At 43.1% G+C, this 25191-nt stretch overlaps 1 protein-coding gene across 3 annotated transcripts; it reads left to right on the top strand.

The window, feature by feature from the left end:
- The first annotated feature begins 377 nt into the window (after window positions 1-377).
- Window positions 378-20436, top strand: Gemin8 (gem nuclear organelle associated protein 8). Of its 3 annotated transcripts, NM_001310722.1 has the most exons (5): window positions 378-474; window positions 8458-8566; window positions 8716-8754; window positions 10277-10733; window positions 19168-20436. In NM_001310722.1, exons 3-5 carry the CDS (start codon window positions 8752-8754, stop codon window positions 19422-19424), a joined length of 717 nt encoding a protein of 238 aa, NP_001297651.1. In that variant the 5' UTR covers window positions 378-474; window positions 8458-8566; window positions 8716-8751; the 3' UTR covers window positions 19425-20436. The 3 variants fall into 3 exon arrangements, with proteins under 3 accessions (NP_001297651.1, NP_666350.2, NP_001297653.1); NM_146238.4 differs by lacking the exon at window positions 8458-8566; NM_001310724.1 differs by lacking the exon at window positions 8458-8566 and having other exon boundaries at window positions 10370-10733.
- Window positions 20437-25191: the final 4755 nt, after the last annotated feature.

The following is a 25191-nucleotide window of genomic DNA, read 5'->3' on the forward strand; positions in this document are numbered from 1 at the left end:
GACAGAAACACTAGGTACAAATTAAGGTTCATAAATGTCAAGCTGACACAGATCTGAGTGAATCTGTATTTTCAAAACAATTTCTCACCTTCCATTTTAGTTAAGAAAGTGAAAAGAAAGTAAAAGCTAAAGAAGAAATAATAATAATAATAACCGAAAGCTGAGGGTGCAATTCAGTTCTGATCCCCTAGTGCCCAATAGCTAGCTGCCGGGACCGCCCAAACAAACGAATTCGCTTCCTGTGCCGCCCTTGACTCTGTGTAGCCACTGACACGACGTTACGTCACGGATAAGGCGGGACTTCCGTCTTTCAAGCCCCGTACCGGAAGCGAGCTCCTTGTTGCCCAGGCAACCCGAGCCTCCCGCTCTCCTTGTGTCACTCCCCCACTTCTCCCGCCCCTTCCTCCTCCCCACCACCAGAGCTAGGTCCGTTGTTGCCCACCGCCCGAGATCTGCCAGCTGCGTGCCCACGAGGTGACTTCGGGGGCTGATGGGTTGCTTTTGGGGAGTAAGGGAATAGCGTGGCGGACTCCTGAAGCTTGGAGTACTGGCTTGGCGCTCATGCTGTGGCTTTAATTACCATCACCCGGCAGCACGAGGAGGTTGCCTAGACCCGTGAGAGTCCCAACCCCTGACAGACTGTTAAAACTAGTTCTAATTTATGCTCTCAAGCCCTATGTGCTTCCTAATCCTTGGGTGCCTGCTGAGAATTCTGTTCCCAGGCCCCCACCTCAGACTATTCCAGTTCAGATCTTGAGAAGTGAGGCTCAAGCATGGGAAGGTTTGGGGTTTTTGTTTGTTTTGTTTTGTTTTAACTCACAGTGTAATTCAAACGTGCTGTGGATCACAATGTTGCAGGAAGTCTGTCAGGACACGTTTCTGCAGAGATGTCTAAGCTACTGGCTCATTTACAAAAACAAAACAACAAAAACCTGAGTTTCTCCCCCGCCCCCCTTGCAACTTTTGAGTTCTGTAGGTCAGAATTCTTAGTTGATGTTATCTTAAGAACATTTGACAGTTGCTGTGGGTAGCCAGAGTTCTGAACCATTTTCCCTTTTTTTTTCTGAAATGATTGTTACAAACTCGTTGCACAAATTAGGCTCTGGACTCCACTGTTGTTGGGGTTTTTATTTGCTTGGGGGGGGTTGTTTGTTGGTTTTTGTTTTGTTGTTGTTTTTTAACTAAAAGCCAGAACATTACTCAAAATCTTAAGACTAAAAGTTACAGACACAAAGCCTCTATGAATTGTGAGATTGTGATACTGTTTGAAAGTACAATTTATGCTAGCATGATTCGTCAAGATAACAGTGTCTTTGGGATGGCAGTGGAAAGAGAAACCATGTGTATATGCTTTGGGTAAATCTAACACGTGCAAGTTCACAGTAAAGTGTATGATCCCTTCTGTTGACTGCTGGGCTGGGGGGAAAAATCAACCCAAGTTGCAGAGAGGCAGGCGTTTCCATCGTGAAACTGTTTTACAGATGGCAGAGGCTTATTGGTGTTTCTTCAAGTCCAGCGTTTAAGGAGAAGTTAAGATAAGAAGGATGGCAGGAAATTAAACATAGCTAGAGGTTAGATAAGAGTTCTCAAGCACACTATAGAACTCTCAGAATTACTTCTTTATGTTGGGAAATCCACTCATAAAGCACTTGGACAATCAGATGCAGACTGTAACATTTAAGGCCAGATGAACTGGAAATATATTAATATATTTAGACATTTGGAACTTCTTACTGATTGTTGTTTTTAGTTACTGCCCCTTAATAATTTGGGGGAGCACGGGTAGGAGAGAATATTATCAGGATATAACAGACAATCTCAACAATTCCAGTAGCCCCCAAAGGCAGGAGATTATACCTGTTATTTTCTCTGGTGGAAGAAAAATGGGACCTCTAAAAGGAATAAAGTATAGCATCTATCCCTCCAAATAAGTGCCCGGAGCAAGTACAGTATGCAGAAAAGAATTTAGCATAGAATTATCAGAAATATGTTTATAGAAAGTAATTTAAAATAATTCACTGGAAAGATAAAAGTGGTCTTAACTACCCAAATTACTCAAGATTTTTGCTGCTGTGCCAGCAATTGAGTGTGTGCTGTGTTTGGCCCTGACTTTTTTATGGTCACACTCAGATATGCTGTATGAAACACATGCCTGAAATGAGACGAACACCATCTGTTTCTTCTTTTGAACCAGATTATCACTGTCGTCATCCTCTGTTGTCCTGGTTTTTTTCAGTTCTCCCCGTTACCTGTGGTGTTTCTGAGTCAGAGTATCTTGCTCTTTCTTGGGCTTCTAGTTGATTTCTGATCGACACTAGCCACATAAAGGATTCTGCAGGATTGCAAAGTAAACCATTCACAAATCTTTATCACCCTTGCTGATAAATTAAACAGTGCCTTTCCATGAGTGGTATGTGATTTGGGCAGGGGAGGTGGCAAGAATTGTTAACTATACCCTTTCAGTCTCCTCCCACCCCGCCCCATGCCTGCCTTGGAACAGCACTTAATGCAACACCCAGGCAAGCATAAACTGGAGCCTCGGCTTGAGAAAGTGAACGGGGTTAAATAATACTTACTTGTCTCCCTCCATCTTCAGCTCTGAAGGTGGCTGTTAGAGATGGAAACACAGTCGGCTGCTATATGCTTGTAAGCAGGCCCTGTGTCCAGCTGAAGATGGAGTTTGGGGAGCTGGCAAGGTAGCCCAGTGGGTAAAGGCACTTGTCACCAAACCTGACACATGCACACAATAAACCAATGTTCTTGTTTTAAAAGTGGAGCTTGGACTCGTTCTCTGGTGGAAGTAGGCCATTTGGACTCATGCCATCTTTGATGTCTACATGACTAAGTAGGGACCATACAAAGCCATAGGAAAAAAAAATCCATGAGAGTGTCAAGCCTGATACGTTCAACCAAGTACAACAGCCAGCTAGGGGTGGTGGCATGGGGACAGCAAGAGTAGGAGGGTAGGAAACAAGAGTGTCAGAAGTCCCTGTTTTTATCATTTTTCTCATTGAGTGAACTACTGGTATTTATACAATTGACAGGCATCTCTAATGGGCTGGCATTGCATGTTCAGGAAGATTTCTTACTATCACACGTGAACTTGTGTTACTCAAGGCACCTTCATTTACTTCGTTTTAGTCCTCAGCATACTGCTTTGTAGCAGGCAGTGTGTTCTCATGGTCTTCATTGCACCCCCAGACTGTCAGTCTGGCTCAAAGCCAAATCAATGGGGCCCTCAACAGAAAAAAAAAAATTGACCCTCCAGGCTGTAGACACAAAGACTAATAATATAATAATTTCTTTTGAATATCTTCCTTTGCAAAAGTAAAAGCAAATGACCTTTCATGTATTTAATTTTCAAAATTGTATAAAGGAAGATGAAGCAGAAAGGAAATTGGTGTTATAGAATATACATTATCGTTCTGAGGAGGACTTGTGGTTCTATTTTACTTTCTGGTTGCGATGACACGTCCTACATCCTATAATTATAAGATTATAAATATTCAAGAAAAAAAGAAATGGTATACAAATATGCAATGAAAAGAATAAATATGAGATACCACTGCCTTTCAACAAAGCATTATCATAGGTGGAATTTTTTTTATCTGGGGGAAAAAATGACAGAATTTCCAACTGTTGTTCTTCGTTTATAGTTGTGCATTTAAAAATATCTCTCTCAGAGCAAGCAGTGCCACTGTAGAACAAATGTGCTTCCCCCCCCCTTTTTTCTTTTTTGCCTTAGAAAGGCCGTATGGGAAAATATATCATTCAAGACTGGGAGGCTCTGTCTTGTCTGTAGGCCTCAGCGGTGGTTAGTGAATGACCTCAATGCTGTCGTGGGTTTTTTCCTCCCTCCTTTGGTGGTTGAGGACAGACAATGAATGGTCTCTGTATTCCCCAGAGCTCAGCTGGGTGGTGACCATGATGCCATTGTGTTCCGCTGTGGAGGGCTGCCCAGTTTGCAGAGCTGCAGATCCGGCCCTCCCTGACATTGCCAATCGCTTTTCTCTCAGTTCTACCAGCCCTTCAGAAGAAAACTCAGTCCCTGAAGGCTTGTTCCAGAAAGGAGAAGGAGACTTGGGTCGGGAGAGTGAAAGATAAAATGGAACCTGCTGCCCCCACATGCTTGCTTTCCTTGACATGAAAGTACTGCTGTAATGCCTGGGAGTATTGCAGTGTGAGCTTTACCAGGGATGCTAAGTGTTCTTGTTAAATCCTTAGCCAGCTTTAGAATATTAACAGATGCATTTACAAAGGGGCAGGTTCCCTTTGAAGGAAGACTGTACTCTTTCCAGGTATATCTCCTGAAAACTGTCGTGCCTGCTTCCTCAAGGTCCTGTCTACTAATGACAAGTGAGCAGTCTGTACCAGAAACCATGGCCCCCCGTGTGCTTCAGATTGATAGTGTTTTACAGGACTTCTTGTTACTGTTTTTTAACAGATTTTTTATGTGTATAAGTGTTTTACTTGCATGTATGTAAGTGTACTACATTCATATAGTGCCGAAGGAAGCCAAAAGATGCATCAGGTCCCCTGGAGCTGGAGGCACAGAAGGTTGTGAGCCACTGTGTGGATGCTGGGAAACCATCCTCTGCAAGAGCAATCAGTGCTCCTAACCCTGAGCCATCTCTCCAGTACTTGTTGGTACTTCTAATAAAGTCTTTATATGTCTAAGAAGAGATCTAATAAATGTTCCAATTTCCTTACTTATTAGTAGAAACATTTACTCCTCGTTTGCCCCAAATATTAGGGATCACTGACCAAGATAGAGTTGATCATAATTTCTGGTTTTGTTTCTGTTAGTCTTAAGTGGAGCCTGATAATTCATGAAAGGTAGGAGAATGCTCTACTGAGGTCCAAGTGGAAAGTGAAGACTAGTCGGGATGCTCAGTATACCAGTATAGAACATACAAGGTATCATCATAGTAACATAAAATCGTGATCAACAGGAAGGTGGGAATTGTTTGAAAGGTGAGGGGTGCTTGTTTTGTCGTGTTTTTAAAAGCAGAGTTGAACATTGACATTATATATATATAAAAAAAAATCAGTGCGTGTGGCCCACAACCCTAAAAATATTTCCTATCTGAACCTTTGCTGAAAAATTCTAGCATAAAATATGAAAAGTGGTACTAGAAATCCTGAGCTAAGAATTATAAAGCTCTGTGCAAATTGCTATGCCTTTCTGACATGTTTCTCTGTGCTTTATCTTATTTGACTTTGAGAGATTTCTTTGTAAATTTCAATCTTAACTCTTCAAAATTATTAATTTGAAGATCTGTAGGATCTTAGGGGTCCTAAAATTTAAAAGAATATGACAGATTGGCTTGGGGAGTCAGGAAGAAAAAAAAATAAAGCCAATGAGGCAATGAGCATTTCTTATATCCAACCCTAGTGACCCTCTACTTGCTGAAGGATGGCACCAATTTGATTATAACTATTCCAGCAGCCAAAACTAATTGAATTCCTCTTCTACTTGGTATTCAAAGCAAATAAAATTGCTAGCAAAGTTCCTGTAGTCTATCATTGACATAAATTGCATTTTTCCTTTATGGCCTAGGTCTTAAAAAAATGTCTGGTAGCTGACTGGGGGGTCCGTAACTCTGTAGAGTGCTTGCTTAGCTTGTACAAGGGCCTTGGCTTGCCTCAGCATGGCTCACAAGGAATGTGATTAGTTAGTTAACTTACGTTACCTTCTTGATGGTGGGATACACCGGGCTCGAGGTGAACCTCTTGTGGTTGGAAAGTTGAAATCCACTTTCTTTAGTAAGCAAAGATGGTTTTCCTGGCTTCTGGCTTACAGAAATGTTTTGAGTGAGCACTGAGTGATCCCTATTACGTAGTATCACTGCAACCTTGCTGCCTAATTATTTGTTGAACCCAAATCATAAGCAACCTTTGTGCAAAGTAGAACTCCTTTGAAGCCCTTTTTAATCACAGCCATTGACATTTGAGCTGCTGGGCAAATGTCACTAATTACCCTTGATCATCTCCAGGGGTTACTGCCCGAAGTCTCATATTACTTAAATGTCTATCTGTAGGAAAAGAGCCTCTGCTGTCTCAGAATATGCTAGCACCTTTAAGGCCAGCTTGGATCTTACGTAAGTCAAAACAGGATTTGGCCTATAATAAATATTCATTCACAGTGAGGTTTCTTCAGTTTGAGTTCATCAGACTTGATCCACTTGCAAGGCATAGAATGACGTCTATATTCCAAGCACTTTGGTTTGCTTGGATTGCTTGGTTTATTTATTTATTTACATTTTTTAAGACAGGGTCTGAGCTTATAGCTCAGACTGGTCTGGAACTCAGTGCTGTAGCCCGTGCTGGCCTCAAACTTTGTCACTTCTGCTTCAGACTCCCGAGTACTGGGATCACAGGCATGTACTACTGCACCCTGCTAGGATGCAAAGCTCTAAATTTCCAGGAGACACACTATGACTCTTGGACTTTTCTCATTTAATTCCAATGCTATTTGTTAATCAAAAAACCAATTTGATTAGGACACACATGAGCTCACTTTGATGTCATTGTGTGCTGCAGGCACTGGAAGTTCTTCAGGTTTCGGTGACAGAAATATGAAACCTAGCTAAAGTGGATTATTATTAATATTATTATTATTATTAATAATAATTAATACTTATGGGCTAATATTTATTATACTTTAGCACTTAAGTCTGCACTGATTTCTTCTATCACTGCATTTGCGTTTTATTTTGTTGGATGGTAACACACCCAATTACTGACTGTTTTCTATTTCCTCCATAGCCTATAAAGAACATTAGCTGTTAGCTGAATCTCCAGGAAATGGGCCCTGTTTGAATGAAACCTTTAAATCACAGTTGAAAAGTGGATCGATTCAACTTAAAACACTCACTGCATTTGATAAATTTCTCCTGGTTTTCATCCACCTTGTGTGTGTGTGTGTGTGTGTGTGTGTGTGTGTGTGTGTGTGTGTGTGTGCGTACACACACACACACCAGCATAGCCCTAAATTTATCAGGTATGGACTGTGTTTAAGAGAAGTTTGCGGGCTGGTGAGATGGCTCAGTGGGTAAGAGCACCCGACTGCTCTTCCGAAGGTCCAGAGTTCAAATCCCAGCAACCACATGGTGGCTCACAAACCATCCGTAGCGAGATCTGACTCCCTCTTCTGGAGTGTCTGAAGACAGCTACAATGTACTTCCATATAATAAATAAATAAATCTTAAAAAAAAAAAAAAAAAAAAAAAAAAACACAAGAGAAGTTTGCAGTGTCATCCACCCTCTTAGTGGTGCTCTATCTGAAAGCTTGTTACATTTCATTATGAATGGTTCTTTAAGTATCAGGGTTTTTGTGCTTTTATTTCATGATCTTAAATTTGCATGCATTTTAAGATACTATTTTTGTTAACTGTTTTGAGACAAGAGTTCTGTAGCCCAGAATGACCTTGACCTTGAAGCATGGCAATCCTCCTGCCTCAGCCTCCCAAGCTGGAATTACAAGCATGCACCGCCACACCTGATATAACTTGTTAAAAGTACTTCTGGTGTTGCCAGGCATCTTAGAAACTCCTTGTTAAGGAGAAGGAATTAACTTTTTAATTTATTATTAGTGTGTATGTGCGTGTGCACAGGCCAAGGCCAGAGGACAACGTTTGGAATCTTTCCACTGTGGGTTCCAGGTCATCAGTCTGGTGTGATGACCTGCCGATCGACTTACCAGCCCTCACATTTATTTTAACTGGGTTGTAAAAGATGTGTAGGTAATGCTCTGCCATACCTCTGGAGCCTTCTTCTGCAAGGAAGCAGGGTGATTAGGGAAAAGAGTATTGTTTGAAACAAAAACCAAAGCTGAGGTAGGCTGGAGAAGCGTCTTGTTGGAAGAAGCTTCTACAAGCCCCACACTTAGGGCTTCTAGTCAGTTGGAAAGACAGAATGTCTTCAAGCTTCAAGACAGCCCAAGAACGGGCTGGCAAGATGGCCCCATGGGTAGAGGTGCCCACCAGCAAGCCTGACAACCTGAGTGAGTTCCAGGAGAACTGACTCAGTCACATGTGACTTCTGTACTCAGTGTGATGGCACGCACAACACGCCCACATAGGCCATAAATAATAAGGAAATGTTCAAAAAGAAAGAGAAGGCAAGGTTATTTTAAATAGACATTTGCCTATGTTTACAACTCGTAAAGTAGACTGACGGTGGTAACACGTGCCTTTAATTGCAGCACATGGGAGGCAGAGGGAGGTGGATCACTGAATTCAAGGCCAGCCTTGAACATAGAGAGTTCAAGACAGCAAGAGCTGTTACACAGAAACCCTGTCTCCAAAAAGAAAAGAAAAGAAAAGAAAAGAAAAAAAAAAGAAGGAAGGAAGGAAAACTAGTAAAGTAGTATTGTAGGCTTGGAACCCTTGCTCTAAGATACATTATTTTGTGTACTGCTGTTACTAAGTTATGTGGTTATGGTTATTTTCATAGACTTTTCTTTGAGTAAACAAGTAGTGGAATACAAAACCAGTTGGGGTCCTTTGACTCAATCACACCTAAGGGAGATTGCTCTTCTCCGGACCACAAGATCACAACCCAGGTAACAGATTCTTGTTGCAAGAAGATCAGTCATGATACTGAGACAAAAAAACAGCCTCTTAAGGGCTACGTTGAAGACCATGGAATAGCTGTGACTGTCCTATAGAGTGGTGACGAAATGTTCTCACTGTGTTTGTGTTTGTCTTTTAGTTCCCACTTGGACTTTTGCAATCAGAGATAACAGCAATGGTAAGATTACCTATTTTTCTTAATATATGCAGCCATTCCAAAAGCTACTGAAATCTGAAACACTTCTGGCCCTAGTGTTTGAGATAAGGGATACTTAGCCTGTCTATCAGACAACTAAAAGTAAAAAGAGCATCTTGTATGATATTAGACATATGTCTCACACATTGAGGAATGGACTCAGCGAGCAGATTAGTAGGAAATAAGGGAAGGAACCCTAGCATGGTCATTAGAATGAGCAGGCCATTTCTGACTTGGAGCTAATACAGATAGCCAGGTTAACGAATGTCAGGACTTTTATCTTTCCTTGTCTTGTCAAAAAGTACACAGACGACTGCTGGGGAAGAAGAACATTAGGAGTGGGACAGGGTGAAACCTGGTAATCAGGGGTGGCTACAATCAAAATACATCGTGTACAGCATGAAAATGTCATTATAAAACTGTAGTTACACATACTAATTTTAAAAAATCTTAAAGTAAACTCTTACTATAAATAAATACTGTGAATAAAATGAAGGCATTTTTCAAAGAAGATAGATAATCTTTATTTGTCTCTGTCCTCAGTGTCTTGGTTTCTTTTCTTGTTGTTGTGATAAAATACAAAAGACAGGAAAAAGTTATTTTGGCTCACAGTCGAAAGGTACTGTTCATCGTGGCAGTAATATTGCATACACAATCAGGAACGTGGAGTGATGAATGCACGCTTCTGTCCTATTTATATAGTCTAGTATCCCAGCAAAGGAATGGTGCCATCCACTGAAAAGATCTTCCAGACTCAATTAACATAATCAAGATAGTTCCCCCACAAGTGAACCCAGAGATCTACCACCCTGATGATTCGTGATCCTGTGAAGTTGTCAACATTAATCACATTATATAAGCCCCCATAACCTTCAGCTGTTGTTCTGTGGGGAGCTGAAGTACAGATAGTCAGGGAATGTGTTACATTTGCCCTCTGCAGTGAGCACAAACCTATCTTACACTTGTGTTTTTAAGCTTAATAGCACCCTCATGGAAAGGAGTGTGGTGGCTTGAATGGGAAATGTTCCCTCGAGGCTCCGGTATTTGACCACTTGATCCCCAGTTGGTGGCAGTGTTTGGGGAAGTTCTGGGAAAGTGTAGTATTGCAGGAGGAAGGACATTACTTTGAGTGTGGGCTTTGAGAATGCATAGCCTTGCCCCACTTCCAGTTTTCTCTCTCTCTCTCTCTCTCTCTCTCTCTCTCTCTCTCTCTCTCTCTCTCTCTCTCTCTCTCTCTACTTCAAGTTCATGTTTGAAGCTGTGATCTCAGCTCTCTGCTCAGGCTGCTGTGCCTCCTGGCCATCATGGACTCAAACCCTCTGGAACTGTAAGCCCTCTAACTCTTTCTTCTTTAAACTGTTCTTGCTCCTGATATTTTATCACAGCAACAGAAAAGTAGCCGATAACACTCAGTAAATAGCTGTTGGTTAGTTAGTTGGATAAACATTTGAAGATTCTCTAGAGACTGAACCATTTGATGTCTGTTTATATGTCCACTCTGTAGGCCTCCAACTGGAGGGCTAGTGCATCTTGGTATTCTCACCCAGTATATGCAAGATACTGGCAACATTATCATCACGCAATGCTTTGGATGCAGGGCCACCAGAATGCCTACAGAAAGTTCAGGGATTCCTATTTCACATCCCCGTGGCTCTTCCCTCATGGAGCTCTTCCCTGGAACTCTCCTGCTTATGAGGCTGGGCATCCTTGGGACTCTCAAGGCCAGCACATGGCGCAGCAGGAGTCTCCCTACCGTGTTTCCCATCCCAAAAGCCCTGGGCAGCCTCTGCGTAATAGCAGTAGAACCCAGGCATCCACAAGAGGGAATGAAGCACGGTGTGAGGAGGAAGAGCTGGAGTCAGATTCAGATGATGAAGTAGAGTGCGACCTGAGCAATATGGAGATCACCGAGGAGCTCCGGCAGTACTTCGCGCAGACCGAGAGGCACAGAGAGGAGAGAAGTAAGTCTCTTCCCTGCCCTGATGTTCACGGCGCTTTTCTTGTCTGACATGCCGAGTTCTTTTATAACGTTTTATTTCGGTGCAGTGAATAATCTAAATCTGGTCTTAAGCCTAGAAAAAACTATAGTGATGCTGTACCTCAGTTATATCTGGTCCTCAGAGTTGGTTTATATAGTGCTGTTCATTTGAGTTCCTAATAATACACCTACCATTTTGTGAGCATCAGACATTCAACCAGATGAAATGTGTATGTGCGCATGCGTGCATACCTTCTCTAATCCACATAGCCGACCCTCAAGGCATGAAACTCATTTTACAGCTGAGAAAAGTGAAGCTTAAGGAGGCTAATTACACAATCACCCACTTGCTAGTAGGAGTCCACTCTTGCAGACTGTGCTCCGCTCTGCAATGCAGCTTTCTCTGGGCTGTGCTTCTCCCTGACACTGTGAGGTTTCCCAAATGCTGGACTCTGAGCGCTTCTCTGGGACACAGCTCAGAGCTGCTCCTATACAGCTCCCTGCACTATACAGTCAGTGTGAACCTAAACAGAGTAACAAAATGCCTCCTAGGTACAGCTTTCCTGTTTTCTCCACACTACAGGACAGAGCTTTGCAGTAAAGCGCTTAGGGCTTTGTACAGTAAGTCCCAAAGCAGGAATTTTTCTTTTTAAAATTTCTACTATTCATCAGACCTCTTATTATTATTATTAAGTGCCCTTGAAAATGTACAGATATTTCTTTTCCCATTACAACCAGTATTCTGTCTCAAAATGCCTTTCAGTAGGGTCGCATTGGGTATTGTATATAGAATTTTCACTTGGTTGGTTAGTTGAGTTTTTGAGACAGTCTTCCTATATGGTCCAAATTGACCTGAAACTTCTGATCCTCCTACCTCAGGTTTCTGAGTTGTTTCAGTTTTCTGGGTTAAAGATATAGATCATTATAGCCAGCTTCTAACCTAGAATTTTCTAATAAACAGAGACATGGAGAATTCAACAAAGGAAAGTTTCATTTCCATTTTAAAATGCCTGTGCCCTCTTAACAATAGATTAGGCTTTATTGATCCCCAGTAGATGCCAGGGACTGAGCAGCAGACTTTGCATAAAGTATTGTTTCCTTTAGTATCTGCTTGTGATTCTTCTCTCACCACTTGTTCTCTTCGGTTTACCTGTTTTCTTCTGAGTAAACTGTTGATTTCTTTGGCATGCTCATATTAGAAAGTATATCCAGGGGCTAGAGAAATAGCTCAGTGGTTAGGAATACTTGCTGCTCTTGCAGAGGACACAAGCTCCATTCCCAGCACTCACCCACCTGTAACAATAATTCCAAGAGATCCAGTGCCTTCTTGGGACCTTCAGGAGCATGAGGCATAAACACGATTCACAAACATACATGTAGTGATAAAAAGAATGTATATCCAAACAACTATATGAAAGCAATAGTTTCTGATGTGCATAGAATACATTTCTCCTTTGTTATGTTTAATTATTTATTTATCTGTGGGAGAGTGTGCAGGTCAGAGGCCATACTTGCCAAAGTTGCTTTTCTCCTTATACCATATGGGTCACCGAGATTGCACTCTGGTCATCAGTCTTAATGACAAGTGCCCTTACCCACCAGGCCAATTCAAGAACCCCATGGTACATTTCTTTCTGTGGTCCCCAGAAATAAATTTTAGCTTTTCTCAGAATGCATACAAAGCAGTAATTTGTCTAATTTAGACATGCACCAAAAATGAAGAGGTAAGGTGCTGGAGCTTGTTCACGTGTACTTGTTATACTGTGAGTTACAACATGGGTTAGAGAGCACAGGAGTCTAAACTATTACTTGCGAGAAAAGGCATACCTGGGTTCTTAAACCTAAGACTTCAGAAGTAGTCAGTCAACAAGCATATGTCATTTACACAGTCCATCATTGTCAGTGAGCTGTTGAATAAAATTCTTCAGCCTGGACAGCAAGCATGTTCTTGTCTCCATTGATTACATCTTTAAATAATGAAAGCACAAAACTTGAAACAGGATAGGGAATCCTGCATGGCGTTAGGAAGATGCTCCCTGGATAAAGCGCCTGTCTCACAAGCCTTCAGACCAGGCTTCAGATTTCTGGCACCAACATGGAAGCTGGTCAAGCATGATATCCATCTGTAATTCTAGTACTCTGATCCCCAGGATAAGCTGGCTTTGAAGATTAGCCTTTCAGGTAGCTCTAGGTTCAGTGAGAGACCCTACCTCAACTTAAACAGAAAAGTAAGGTAGAGAGTAATCAAGGGAGACAACCGACACCAACTTCAGGCCTCACTGCAGGCACTCACACACATAGACAAGTACCTGAAAGGTGGCAGTAGCCCCGTGGAAAGGTGGTTGCCCAGCATGCACAAGGGTCTTGGTTCTATCCCCAGCATAATAAAGAGAAAAAACCAACTCCTTCAGTGCCTTGGAAACACTTATGCTTTCCATTATGTTATATGTCATCATTTCCTCTTAACATACTTCCTCAAAATGTTAGTGATAACAGCACTTCTTAGAAAATAGACAGTTGTAACATTTTAAAGGTTAGCTGTGATTTCAATTCTTAGGAAACATGGTTAGCATTCAGCGGGATACATTTTAGTCATAAATAGCCATCAATTGAAACTGCATGATACTTACAAGGAACATGAATGAACGTTAACATTCCCCATAGGAAAGAAAGCCCTCCAGAAAAAACCCTGCCCCTGCAGTCCCGACATTGTGCCAGAAAGGTCTTTATTAGATGTGATTCAAGGGTGGATGTTGGCTCAAAACAAGGACGTGTTCTCAGAGAGTGTGATATTCTTAAATGAAATTGAAATAGACTCCTGTTTAAATGATGTATAGAAGAGTAGCTGTGGTATATAGCCCAAAGTTACTGATACAAACAAGGGGTAGAGCCAGTGTCCAAAGCAGCGGAAGGATGGTTGTTGCCAGGTAGCTGTGGAGAAATGGAACGCTTAAGACTTGGGGGAGCACGATCTATTTGGAATGAGAGAAAAGGTAAGTTCACTTGGAGCTTAGACTACTGTGTTATTTTTACTGAAGAGTCCACTTGTGTTTGTACATCTCATGGGGAACATGTGCTCCATTATGTACCCCATTCAGAGGCTTTCCGTCCTTGTGTCCATAGTGACTGACCCTTCAAGTCAATGCACTGAAAACCATTAGCCTGTCCTCTAGAAAACAAGGCTTACAGCCCAGTGTTTCCTGAGCTGTGTTGGTTTAAATAATGTGGATAAAGTATGAAAGCACACTGACTCTGACCATTCCAAGTATGCCTTCATCTCCTCTAGTACGGATGTTCGGAAGAACTAAAGAACAGCCATTAAGATAATGGATGTGGAAGGTCACAGAAAAGTAGAAGGGAGTGGGTAAAGGCACCCTCCTTGCTAAAGCTAAGCCGGTGATTGTCCACTCACTTCAGGGCTATATTGGATGGAATGGGGGACCCAGAGTGAGGAGACTGTGTTTTGAGTCTGTTGCTGATGAGGCAAAAAGGCATCCTTGATTTACTCAAGCCTGTGCTGTCTCTTGCTTATGCTGTCGCCATTAACTTTGGCAACATAGCAGAAAATCTCATCAGAAAGCCCTGCTGATCCTAGAAAAATGAGGGGCGGGCGATACCATTCTTCAACATATATCATTGTAGTGCTTTGTCTCTCAAACTGTGCTGCCTTTGAGCTAATTATTGAGTAGCATATTTAGTGAGTAATTTCCTGCTGTGTAAAATTTCCCTCAAGTCCAAGTTGCTTCCTGTGATTATTTTTTCCCATTATGGATTATAATTCTACATTAGTAATAACTCTTTTCTAAAATCATCTTTAATTAGGGAGTGCAAGGAGTATGAATGTTCGTACAATGCCTATATAGGCCAAAGGCTTTGGATACCCTGGAACCTGGCATTAAAGGCAGTTGTTAAATCCCCTGCCCTAGGTACTGGGAACCGATCTTAGATCTTCTGCAAGAGCAGTCTGAACTCTTAAGCAGTAAGCCATCTCTCAGTTCTCCTGGTAGCTTCTTATAGATGCACAGACTGATACCAAAACCATGGGCCCTAAACTTAGATGGAGTCCAGTAAAGTTTTTCCTTTAAAATGTATTACTAGTTAGAGGTGAGGCATGCTTGTTTAATTCCACATGCATATTAACTCTTGTATTGTTTTATAGGGTTGCTGTAGCAAATTACAGCAATGTTCATGGCCAAACAGCAGAGGTTTATTTTTTTCACATCCAAAATCAAGGTGTCCCCAGGGCAGCCTTCCTACAAAGGCCCTAAAGCAGTGCTTCTCCACGTTCCTATTGCTGTGACCCTTTTAATACAGCTCCTTATGCTGTGCTGATACCCGACCATACAATTACTTTTGCTGCTACTTTATAACTGTAATGTTGCTACTGTCATGACTCATAGCTAAGTATCTGTGTTTTCTGGTGGTCTTAGGAGACTCCTGCTTCCTGCAGCACTTGGTGTCTTCTAGCATCCCTTCACTTGTAGCAGTATCGCCATCTGTCTATACATGACTTTCCCTGTGTCTCTTTGTCCTTTTCTGTCTCATATAAGGCCACTCCCCTTAGATTTAAGGTGTACACTAATCTAGTGCAATCTCATCATTATCTTTTATCTGCACAAAGCCTCTTTCCGAGTAAGCCCCAGTGACGAGAACCTGCTGCTCGGCCTCTTCAGCCCCAGTTTGAAGCTGGAATGGAACCTAAGTGTTGTTTTGATTTGTAGTTAGTGAGTCAATTCCTGTATGTTACTCACACCTTTGATGCCTGTGACAAAGACCTGTCACCTAGGAAGGAAAGACTTGCTTTGGCTCGGGAGTTTCAGATGTTACAGTTCAAGATCAGTCAGATGGAGTCGTGGCTTTGGGCCTGGAAAACAGTAAACCATGAGGTGAGCGTAGCTTCTGGTGGAAGCAGAGCATGCCTACGCTGACAGGCCTCTTCCTGCTCTGGGCCCCAGACTTTTGTGTGGTGCCACCCACATTCCTGACAGATGTTTCTCCCTTCCTTGGTTGATCATCTAGAAACACTGGTAGACGCTTGCAGAGGCGTGCTTTACCATCTCCTAAGTGTCCCTCAATGCAGCCATGCTGTCAATCAAGACTCAGTATCACAACCACATGAGAAAGAGTGCTCAGTAACATTGAGTGCTACGGCTGATTTCAGTTTTATGATGAGACAGGCTGTTGCCCATGCAAGGCGACCATACTATTGGCTCTCCATTGTAACGCTGATACTACTCGACTTGAGCTGGGCCAGTCACATCCAGTTAGCTAAGCCCTCACCTTACCTTGACAAGGAAAATGTGCTGAGTGAGGGTTAAGGATGCTGTCTTTACTTGGGTGGGAGGAATTAAAGAACAATTAATAAACTGAATAGAGGCCTTCAAGCCCAGGAATTGTATCATACAATTCTTGGTTCCCTAAGTCAATATATTCTAAAATATTTTCAGAAACTAACTGATCATTAGAACACAGCAAGTTGATCAGAGAGCATTTGTTTTTGACCTAAATGGTTTAGTCTAGCCTATAAGTCAGTTGATAAATACTTGCCTAGCTTGAGAAGAGTCTGCAGTTACATCTTCAGCACTGTAGAAACCAAGCATGGTAGCACTATACTATAATCCTACACCTCAGAGGTGTAGCCCATAAATTAAGGAATTCAAGATCACCTTGGCTACATAGCCATCCTGGGCTAAAGATAGAACCCAGTGCTTGTTAAAAACTGTGTGTCTCTCCTATAGGGCTGAACAACAATATGAACTAACCAGTACCCACAAAGCTCATGTCTCTAGCTGCATATATAGCAGAGGATGGCCTAGTCGGCCATCACTGGGAAGAAAGACCCTTGGTCTTGCAAACTTTATATGCCTCAGTACAGGGGAACGCCAGGGCCAAGAACTGGGAGTGGGTGAGTTGGGGAGCAGGGGAAGGGGTATAGGGGACTTTTGGAGAGGAAACTAGGAAAGGGGATAACATTTGAAATGTAAATGAAGAAAACATCTAATTAAAAAAAATACAAACCCTGTGTATCTCACCAGGAAATCTAAGCTTACTTTAAAGTTCTGTGAGAAGAAGCAGAGGTGAGCAGTTCCAGGACAGAGGTGAAGGAATGATAGAAAGTGAGCCCAGGGGAAAAACACGCTCCCCATTGGGGATTCTACCCTAGCTGCCCATCACAAACACAGGGATCTCTAGAAATAAGAAACAGAACTGGCAGGTGCTTTTCTCTGGCCCAGTTTTGATTTTTGTTTTCCCTATAGAAGTGAGGTCAGCGGTGAAATGGCCATTTCCCCTGCCACATTCACCACCACACTCCTCTCCCAGAGCTCAGCATGACTGTAGACTGCACATGCCTCTGAGCACTGAACAGCGGGAATGCTGATGTTTTCAACTTGGCCCAAAGACCAAAGTTTTGAAGAAAATTCTTGGTGACCTGCAATTCATTTGTGATTGGGCCAGTTCTGTGCATTTCCCAGGAAAGGCCATGCATGCCTTTTCTGCTGTTTCCTGTCATTTGCTTTATGCACTTATTTTTCCACACGTGAAAGTAAGGGCAGATGTTCTAAGACAACAGTGGCTGTATATGTGTGGCCATAGCCATTTTTATTTGTCTTGTCTGCTTCTGCGTATGTGTGTAAGTGAATGCCGAATGTTTGGGGGTATTCTCAGAGGCCAGAGGGCATCAGACCCATCGGAACTGGGGTTCCATGAGTGCTGGGAATGAAACCAGGCTCCTGTGCAACAGCAGAATGCCCTCACAGCACTTCCCTTCGTGCTTCTGGCTCTCTCGGACTCATGATGTAGACCAGCCTGGTTTGGAACTCACAGTTTTAAACCTGCTTCTGCCTCCTGAATGCTAGCATTGAAGATACGTGCTATCAGGCCTAGCTGTATATCTATATCTAATGTTTGTAAAACTCCTAGATATTTCCAAGGTGTTAGTCATAAAAAAAATAAACAAAAAAGAACAAAAACGGGATTTACAAGGGTGACTTCGAATAGCTATATAAATGTCTTCCTTCACACTTGACTAGCTCACTGCTGTCTTCCCTTCCAGATACTAGCAGAGAGTGGCCCACCATGGAAAGAATGATTTATCCCATAGTGTTATTCCCCTACAGCCAGTTTAAGTCCTTATCTCAGGGCATTCCTCTGGGTAACAATAGTGGCTATAGATAGTGTGCTTGAAGCTATCAATTTCCCTCTTGACAGAGTTGCTTACAAAAGTGTGCCTGCCCACTTCCTTCTCCCTTCTGCTGCTTTGCTTTGTTGACATTCTTATGTTGGTATTTACATAGGAGTAAGAATTTTAATGTTGGGACTGTCTGTGGTTTAAACAAAAGGAGAGAAGGGAGGAAGACATTGAATCAATGCTTCCTTTACCAGGATTTACTGAATTAGTAGACTTGGCAGGTCTCCCCTGTGCTAAGCTGGGACCTGACAAGTTGAGCTCCACACCAGGAAAAGCAGCTTTGTTATGTAGCTGGAAGAACGTGAGTCAGATCCAGAGGGGCCACGCCACATACACCCCACATTTGTGCTAGTAAGTGTGAGGACCAGAGTTCGGACCCCCAAGCATCCTCAGAAATGCTAGACGTGCATGGCAGGCATGCTGCAATCCCAGCATATGAGAAGTGGAGACAAGGGCCCAGGAGCAGCTAACCAGACTAGCTGCATTTTGAGCTCTGGCTTCAAATGACTCAGCCCATCTAAAATGGATAGTAATTGAGGAAGACTCCTGACATCAATCTCTGGCCTCCACGTTCACATGTGTACACACACACAGGCACACCAGACTTGAGTGCAAAAGGCAAAGAAAGAAACGGGCTGATGGGCTGGCTCAGTGCAGAGATACACTTGCTGCCAAGCCTGGTAACCAGTGTTTGATTCCCTGGCACTCACGTAGTAGAAGAAGAACACTGTTCTGACCCCCACATATAGCACGGTGAATGTCCATCCCCAAATGTAGTTTTTAAAGATGTGCTTTTGATAGCACTGAACGTTGAAGGAAACTTTTCCCTCCCAGGGAGAAACAGTACATGAAAGCAAACAAGGACTGCCTGCCATTAATGGCCAGTCAGATGACAAGAGAAAGCCAAGTGCTTTCATTTTTCTCCTGTATCTTCAAGGTCTGCTGTAGAGGATTAGTGGGTTGGGATAGTGGGTTTCTTGGAGGCATTTTGCAGGTTCTGTTAGTGGCTAGTGGCCCCTAAGAAGTGAACAGTGAGCTTCATGCCTTAGGATCTGCGGATCACCGCAGCTGCCCCAACAAGGTCCAAGTTTGCTATTGGGAAGGACAGTAGGAGGAGCTTAGGGAGCACAGATGGCATGTGAGGCGTGGTAGCAGGAGTGTCAGCATCCAGCAGATCCTCTCCCTGCATGTGTCTATCTTTTATGGTGTCAGTCCTATCCATTCCCAGGGCGACAGCAGCAGCTGGACGCAGAGCGCCTGAATGACTATGTGAATGCGGACCATGGCCTGTACTTCAACCACCGTAGGTCACTGGAACCCCCATCTGAGAAGCCCTGGGAGCGGCGCCAAGCAGAGATGAAGCGCTTATATGGCAACAGTGCTCCCAAGATCCTGGCCATGGAGACTGCTGTACAGCTGAGCTTTGACAAGCACTGTGACAGAAAGCAACCAAAGTACTGGCCTGTCATTCCCCTGAAGTTCTGAGTCCTGGGCACCGGGACCCTAGGGAATGCATCACAGTTCCTAGCCTCTCCCTCTTCATCTCTTCTGGACATTTTTCAGAGAAAGAGGCCTGTATACCAACATGGTGGATACAGTCTGTCAACAGGAGAGAGGTATACTGTTGCCAACACAAGGAATGTTCACTGACAAAGTGATAATTTATGTATTGTACTGGCTCTTGGTTTTCTCTTTAACAGTCCAGTTCATTGAAATTATTGCCTAGCAATACTGCCTATTGTTTTGCATTTTTAATGTCCTTCTTTAAACCATCCAGAATGTCATAAAAGCCTTAAGCCACGTGTCATTTATTCCTACATTTTTATTAGATATTTTCTTTATTTATATTTTAAATGTTATCCCCTTTCCTTGTTTCCCCTCCTTTAAAAGCTCCCTATCCCCTGCTCCCCAGCCCACCCACTCCACATCCTGGCCCAGACATTCCTACATTTTTAGGCCAGTTTTCATACAGTGCATGCTAGCTACAAACTTAAAATCTTCCTGCTTCCACCTCCCAAATGCTCGTTTGCAGGTTTGCACTGCCCACACTGAGCTTCTGTCCACGTATTTTCTGTGACTTTTTCTGTGGACCCCTCTGAAAACCATGTAAGTGAACAGTAAAAGAAGTGGCACTGTGCAAGGTGTGGTAGCGCACGCCTTTAATCCCAGCACTCCGGAGGCAGAGGCAGGAGGATTTCTGAGTTCGAGGCCAGCCTGGTCTACAAAGTAAGTTCCAGGACAGCCAGGGCTATACAGAGAAACCCTGTCTTGGGGGGAAAAAAAAGTGGCACTTGTTATTCTGCTAGGTGTCAGCCCGCATGCTCTATAAGACCTGAGAGTAAGTACTCTGGGCTTGGCAGGCCATGTTGTCTCATAACTGCCTAACCCTGTCTTTATAGCATAAAAACAGCCATAGTTACTGAATAAACAAATGAATGTGACTGTGTTTCAATAAAATTTTATTTGTAAAAAAAAATAAAATAAAATAAAACAGGCTATGGACTGGATTTGATCTACAACTGCGGCTGCTGTAAAACAGTGAAAATCACCCATCTGACATTATTGTTTTCTTGTTTTCAGTCCAGACCTTGGTTGTCAAGCAGAATTGATAACAAACAGTAATTCCCAAACCTGGTCACTTTTACAGTCTCTTATTGTCAAAATGCACAGTTGAGCTCTTACTTCATATAGTAAATGCCGATTTAGTAAGCAAAAAACAGCTGTGAGAAGGAAAAGCTAAACATTGATGGAGCAGTCCGTTTATAGAAGCCAGCTCCTTTTTAAATACGTTCTTACAGTCCATTGCCAGGGTGAGCCGGTGTTGACCTGAGAAGGCTAGCACATCCATCAAAGGTTGGTGAAAAGATTCTGTAATGACATGTTGCTCCCTAGGAACACATTCCGCTTCCATCCACCCCTGCCCTGAGACAACCAGGTCCCTTTCAACCGACACAGACAAGTCAGAGCCTGCCTAGACAGCAGGTACTTTTTTTGTGTGTGTGTGTGGGCGGGGGGGGGGGGGGGGAGTTGACAGGGTTTCTCTGTATAGCCCTGGCTGTCCTGAAACTCACTTTGTAGATCAGGCTGGCCTCGAACTCAGAAATCCGCCTGCCTCTGCCTCCCGAGTGCTGGGATTAAAGGCGTGCGCCACCACGCCCAGCTGAGAGTGCTGTTTTCTATGCCCACCTCAGAGATGCTGCCTTGTTATCCCGCCACTGCTGGCTTTGTTACCTTGCACAGTTAGCCTGCCTCTCTCACTGCTCTTCAAAATGAGTGGGAATGGTTGTGATGGTTTGTATATTCTCAGACCAGGGAGTGGCACCATCTGGAGGTGTGGCCTGGTTGGAATAGGTGTGTCACTGTGGGTGTGGGCTTAAGACTCTCATCCTAGTTGCCTGGAAATCAGTCTTCCACCAGCAGCCTTTGGATGAAGATGTAGAACTCTCAGCTCTGCCTGCGCCATGCCTGCCTGGATGCTGCCATGCTCCCACCTTGATGGTAATGGACTGAACCTCTGAACATGTAAGCCAGCCCCAATTAAATGTTTTTTTTTAAATAAGACTTGCCATGGTCATGGTGTCTGTTCACAGCAGTAAAACCCTAACTAATGCAATGATTTTCCTTCACTGCTGTGAAGGAACACTGTTGTGAGCAGTACCTATAAAACACACATTGCTGGCCACACGGTAAGTATGCAATATGTATATTACACACTTGATCTTTCTAAATGTCAAAATATTGAGAGGGAGTCCAGGATATAAAACTTGCAAATATGAAAAAGTCTTTCCTTGCCCACTCTAGCTTCTGGATAGCTCATGCCCAACCATAATTCATTCCTAGGATAATTGGTGTCAGGGTGCACCCACTGCTTGCAAGTAATTATTGAATATATTGACTATCCCTTCCAATTAGCTATACCATAGTCTCTTCCCTTGGAGAACTTGTGTGTGTGTGTGTGTGTGTGTGTGTGTGTGTGTGTATCTGTGTGTATCTGTGTGTACGCTCGTGTGCACTGCTAGAGGCATCTATAGAAGCAAAAGAGAGAGCTTAGGGCAGGGCAGTGAGAATATTTGTGCCATATTAAACTGTGCCAATATTCAGAAAAGTTGGCATGGCAAAGATTTAAGATGAAAAGAGGAGGGTCAAGTCAGATATTTTGAAACAATATCCTCTATCACAGTGACCTATAACCAGAGTGATATCAAAGTTGAAGAAAAACAGTTTCTGTGTAGAAGTTGACATAAGGGACTCCATTTTGATACTGTCAGCTTTAGTTGCATGCTTGTTTCTGCTAGCAAAAAGCTCCCAAATGGAGCATCCGAGAGCCTACCAAGAATTGCTTCAGTAGATCAAGAGATGTTCTCATCATGCAGGAAATTCCAAGGGATTTAAGAACTTCATACCATGAAAATCAAAGGTCAAGCATTAGTATTCTCCCAAAGCCAATCTCTACCAGAGTTTTAAATCATATGGGAGCCAGATGCAGAAGCCAGTACATACTGCTCATCATACCACAGGGCTGATGCAGCTTCATTGTGAGACTGCTTACCTAGCATGCATGATCCCTGGCCTCTATCCCCAACACCCTAAACAAGATGTGGTGTTCACCTATAACCCCAGCACTTGGCAGGTATAGACAGGAGGTTCAAAGAGTTCCAGGGCATCCTCAGCTATACAGAAAGTGTGAAACAATCCCAGGCTGTATGAAACTTTGTCTCAAAGAACAGAAACAAAACCAATAAATCTTATCATGATGTAGAAGTATGATACTCTCTACCAGAGTATTCACAAGGCTATTATGGATAATCCCACTGCTAACCAGAACCATGGTAATTAAAACAGAATGCTATTCCACACCTTTCAGATAGGCAAATGTATAGACAGACAGAGTCAGGAACTCACTCCAAGGAATATAGAACCATCGGCCTACTATTGCTAGGATGAAACACCATGACCAAAAGCATGTTGGTGAGGAAAGGGTTTATTTGACTTACATAGCCCATCACTGAAGGAAGTCAGGTTAGAAACTCAAACAGTCAGGTAACTGGTGACAGGAGCTAATGTTAAGCCATGGGAGAATGCTGCTTACTAGCTTGCTCCCCATGGCTTGCTCAACCTGCTTTCTTTGGTTTTGGTAGGTTGGTTAGTTTGGTTTGGTTTGGTTTGGTTTGTTTTTTTTTTTTTCAAGATAGCCTGGCTGTCGTAGAACTCATTTTGTAGAACAGGCTGGCCTCAAACTCACAGATCCACCTGTGTCTGAATGCTGGGAATAAAGGCATGTGCCACCATGGCCAGCATCAGTCACCAACCCATGATGTGAGCCCTCCCAAATCACTAATTAAGAAAAAATGCCTAACAGACTTACATATAGCTCAGTCTTATGGAGGCTCCCTCTTCTCTAATGATTAAAGCTTCTGTTAACATAAAACCAGCTAATACCACCTGATTCTTTGTGTGTGTGTGTGTGTGTGTGTGTGTGTGTGTGTGTGTGTGTGTGTGTGTGTGTGTGTGTGTGTGTAATTTTGTGGAGTTTTGTGCCTGAGTCTCAGGTAGCCTAGTCAGACTTCAAACTTGCTATGGATCAGAGAATGGCCTTGAACTCCTTCTGTTTCCATATCCCTTGCATCCAGATCAGTTTTCAACCCTGAGATTAGACAGCTGTTTATGACCCAGAACAAAGAGCCAAAAGTCTCTGCATAAAGATGGACTCTAGGACTTTAGTTCCGAAGGTCCAGAATGCTAGAAGCCGCTTAGCATTGCTCTGGCAGAATCTTAAACTCTTCACCAGAAGAGCAGGAGAGCTAGGAGTGGTGGTGCATGCATGCCTTGAATCCCAGCACTTGGTAGGAAAAGACTGGGGGGGAGGGGGTTCCTCTAAATTCAAGGCTAATCTGGTCTACATTAGTGAGTCCCAGGATAGCTAGGGCTATGTAGAGAAACCTTGTCACTAAAAGAAAAAAAAAGGGGGGGGGGGAATAGGAGCTAATATTAGTAATAAGGGAAGAAAGTGGGAACTAGATAGAGCTGGAGAGAGCTATCCCTGGTCACTGAAGGGGAAAGCTTAGGTATAGAGAACGTGAACACAGATCTCAGCAATGGTGTGGGTGTACTGCCTAGTCTCAGGCACTTGTCCAACATGGCAATGGGGGACTGAGCAAATACGGTGAAGTGAAAGATCATATGAAAGGAGAGATGATCCTGTATTCTCCATGTGTGTTTTGTCATCACAAGGATCTTTAAGTAAGAAGGTTAGTGGGTTGGAGTGAAAAAGGAAACATAAGCAGAAGTCTGAGGCATGACTGGAAAGAGTGAAGGACAGCTACCTGCAGCCTCCAGAAACTGTATGTCAAGACAATGGATTCTCAACCCCATAGGAAGAACAATAGTAGCAACCAACCAGAGCCCCCAGAACTCCAGAGACTAAGCTATCAACAAAGGAGTGCACATAGCTCCAGCTGCATATGTAGCACAGGATGGCCTTGTCATGCATCAATGGAAGGAGAGATCCTTGGCCCTATGAAGGTTCAATAGATGCTGCAGTGTAGGGGAATTGAGCGTGGGTGGGTGGAGAAATATCCTCATAGAAGCAGGGGGAGGGAGGATGTGATAGTGTGTTTTCAGGAGGGAGGGAAACTGGGAAAGGGGATAACATTTGAAATGTAAAGAAAATATCCAATCAATAAATAAAAAGAAAAAAGAAAATGGATTTGCCCCAAGAGCTTCTAGAAGAAATTAAGCTATTTGTGCCTTGACTTTAGCCCCGTGAGACTCAGGAAGTGTAAGAGGATATAGCTGTGTGCCTCATGCCATTGTATTTGTAGTAATCTATCAGAGAGGCAACAGGAAACTGAGATGGGAAGTTTGTGATTGATTGTTGATGCTGTGTGCTGAGCATTTCATGTACATTACATGATTCAGTCCCAGCACACCTCTGAAGGTCAGTTCTTCATTGCCCAGATTTAAAAAAAAAAAAAAAGGACTCAAAGTTGCCCAAAGCCCTCAAACAGGGCCACATCAGGACTGAAGATTGATCCTGGTTTTGAAGCTTTCAGTTCTTACTGCTGTGATGTGCTTTTCATCTGCAGTTGTAGGGAAAAGATTTGAGTGAGCCCCATCTCTTGAATTGGGAGACTTGAGTCTCTGTCTCCAATGCCTGGAATTACAGATGGGCATTTGCTGAAAAACTGAAAGAACAGTTTGAGCCATCAACTGTGAGTCTATTTGTAGGGGTAGATTACATGGGAGTAGAGTA

This window comes from Mus musculus, chromosome X (assembly GCF_000001635.26).
Source record: "Mus musculus strain C57BL/6J chromosome X, GRCm38.p6 C57BL/6J".
In the NCBI taxonomy this organism is placed as follows: Eukaryota; Metazoa; Chordata; class Mammalia; order Rodentia; family Muridae; genus Mus; species Mus musculus.

Bases quoted from the DNA above. Each gene is read 5' to 3' on its own strand.
- Gemin8 (NM_001310722.1), top strand. The intron at 10,734-19,167 runs GTAAGTCTCTTC...ATCCATTCCCAG, and splicing joins GAGGCACAGAGAGGAGAGAA to GGCGACAGCAGCAGCTGGAC.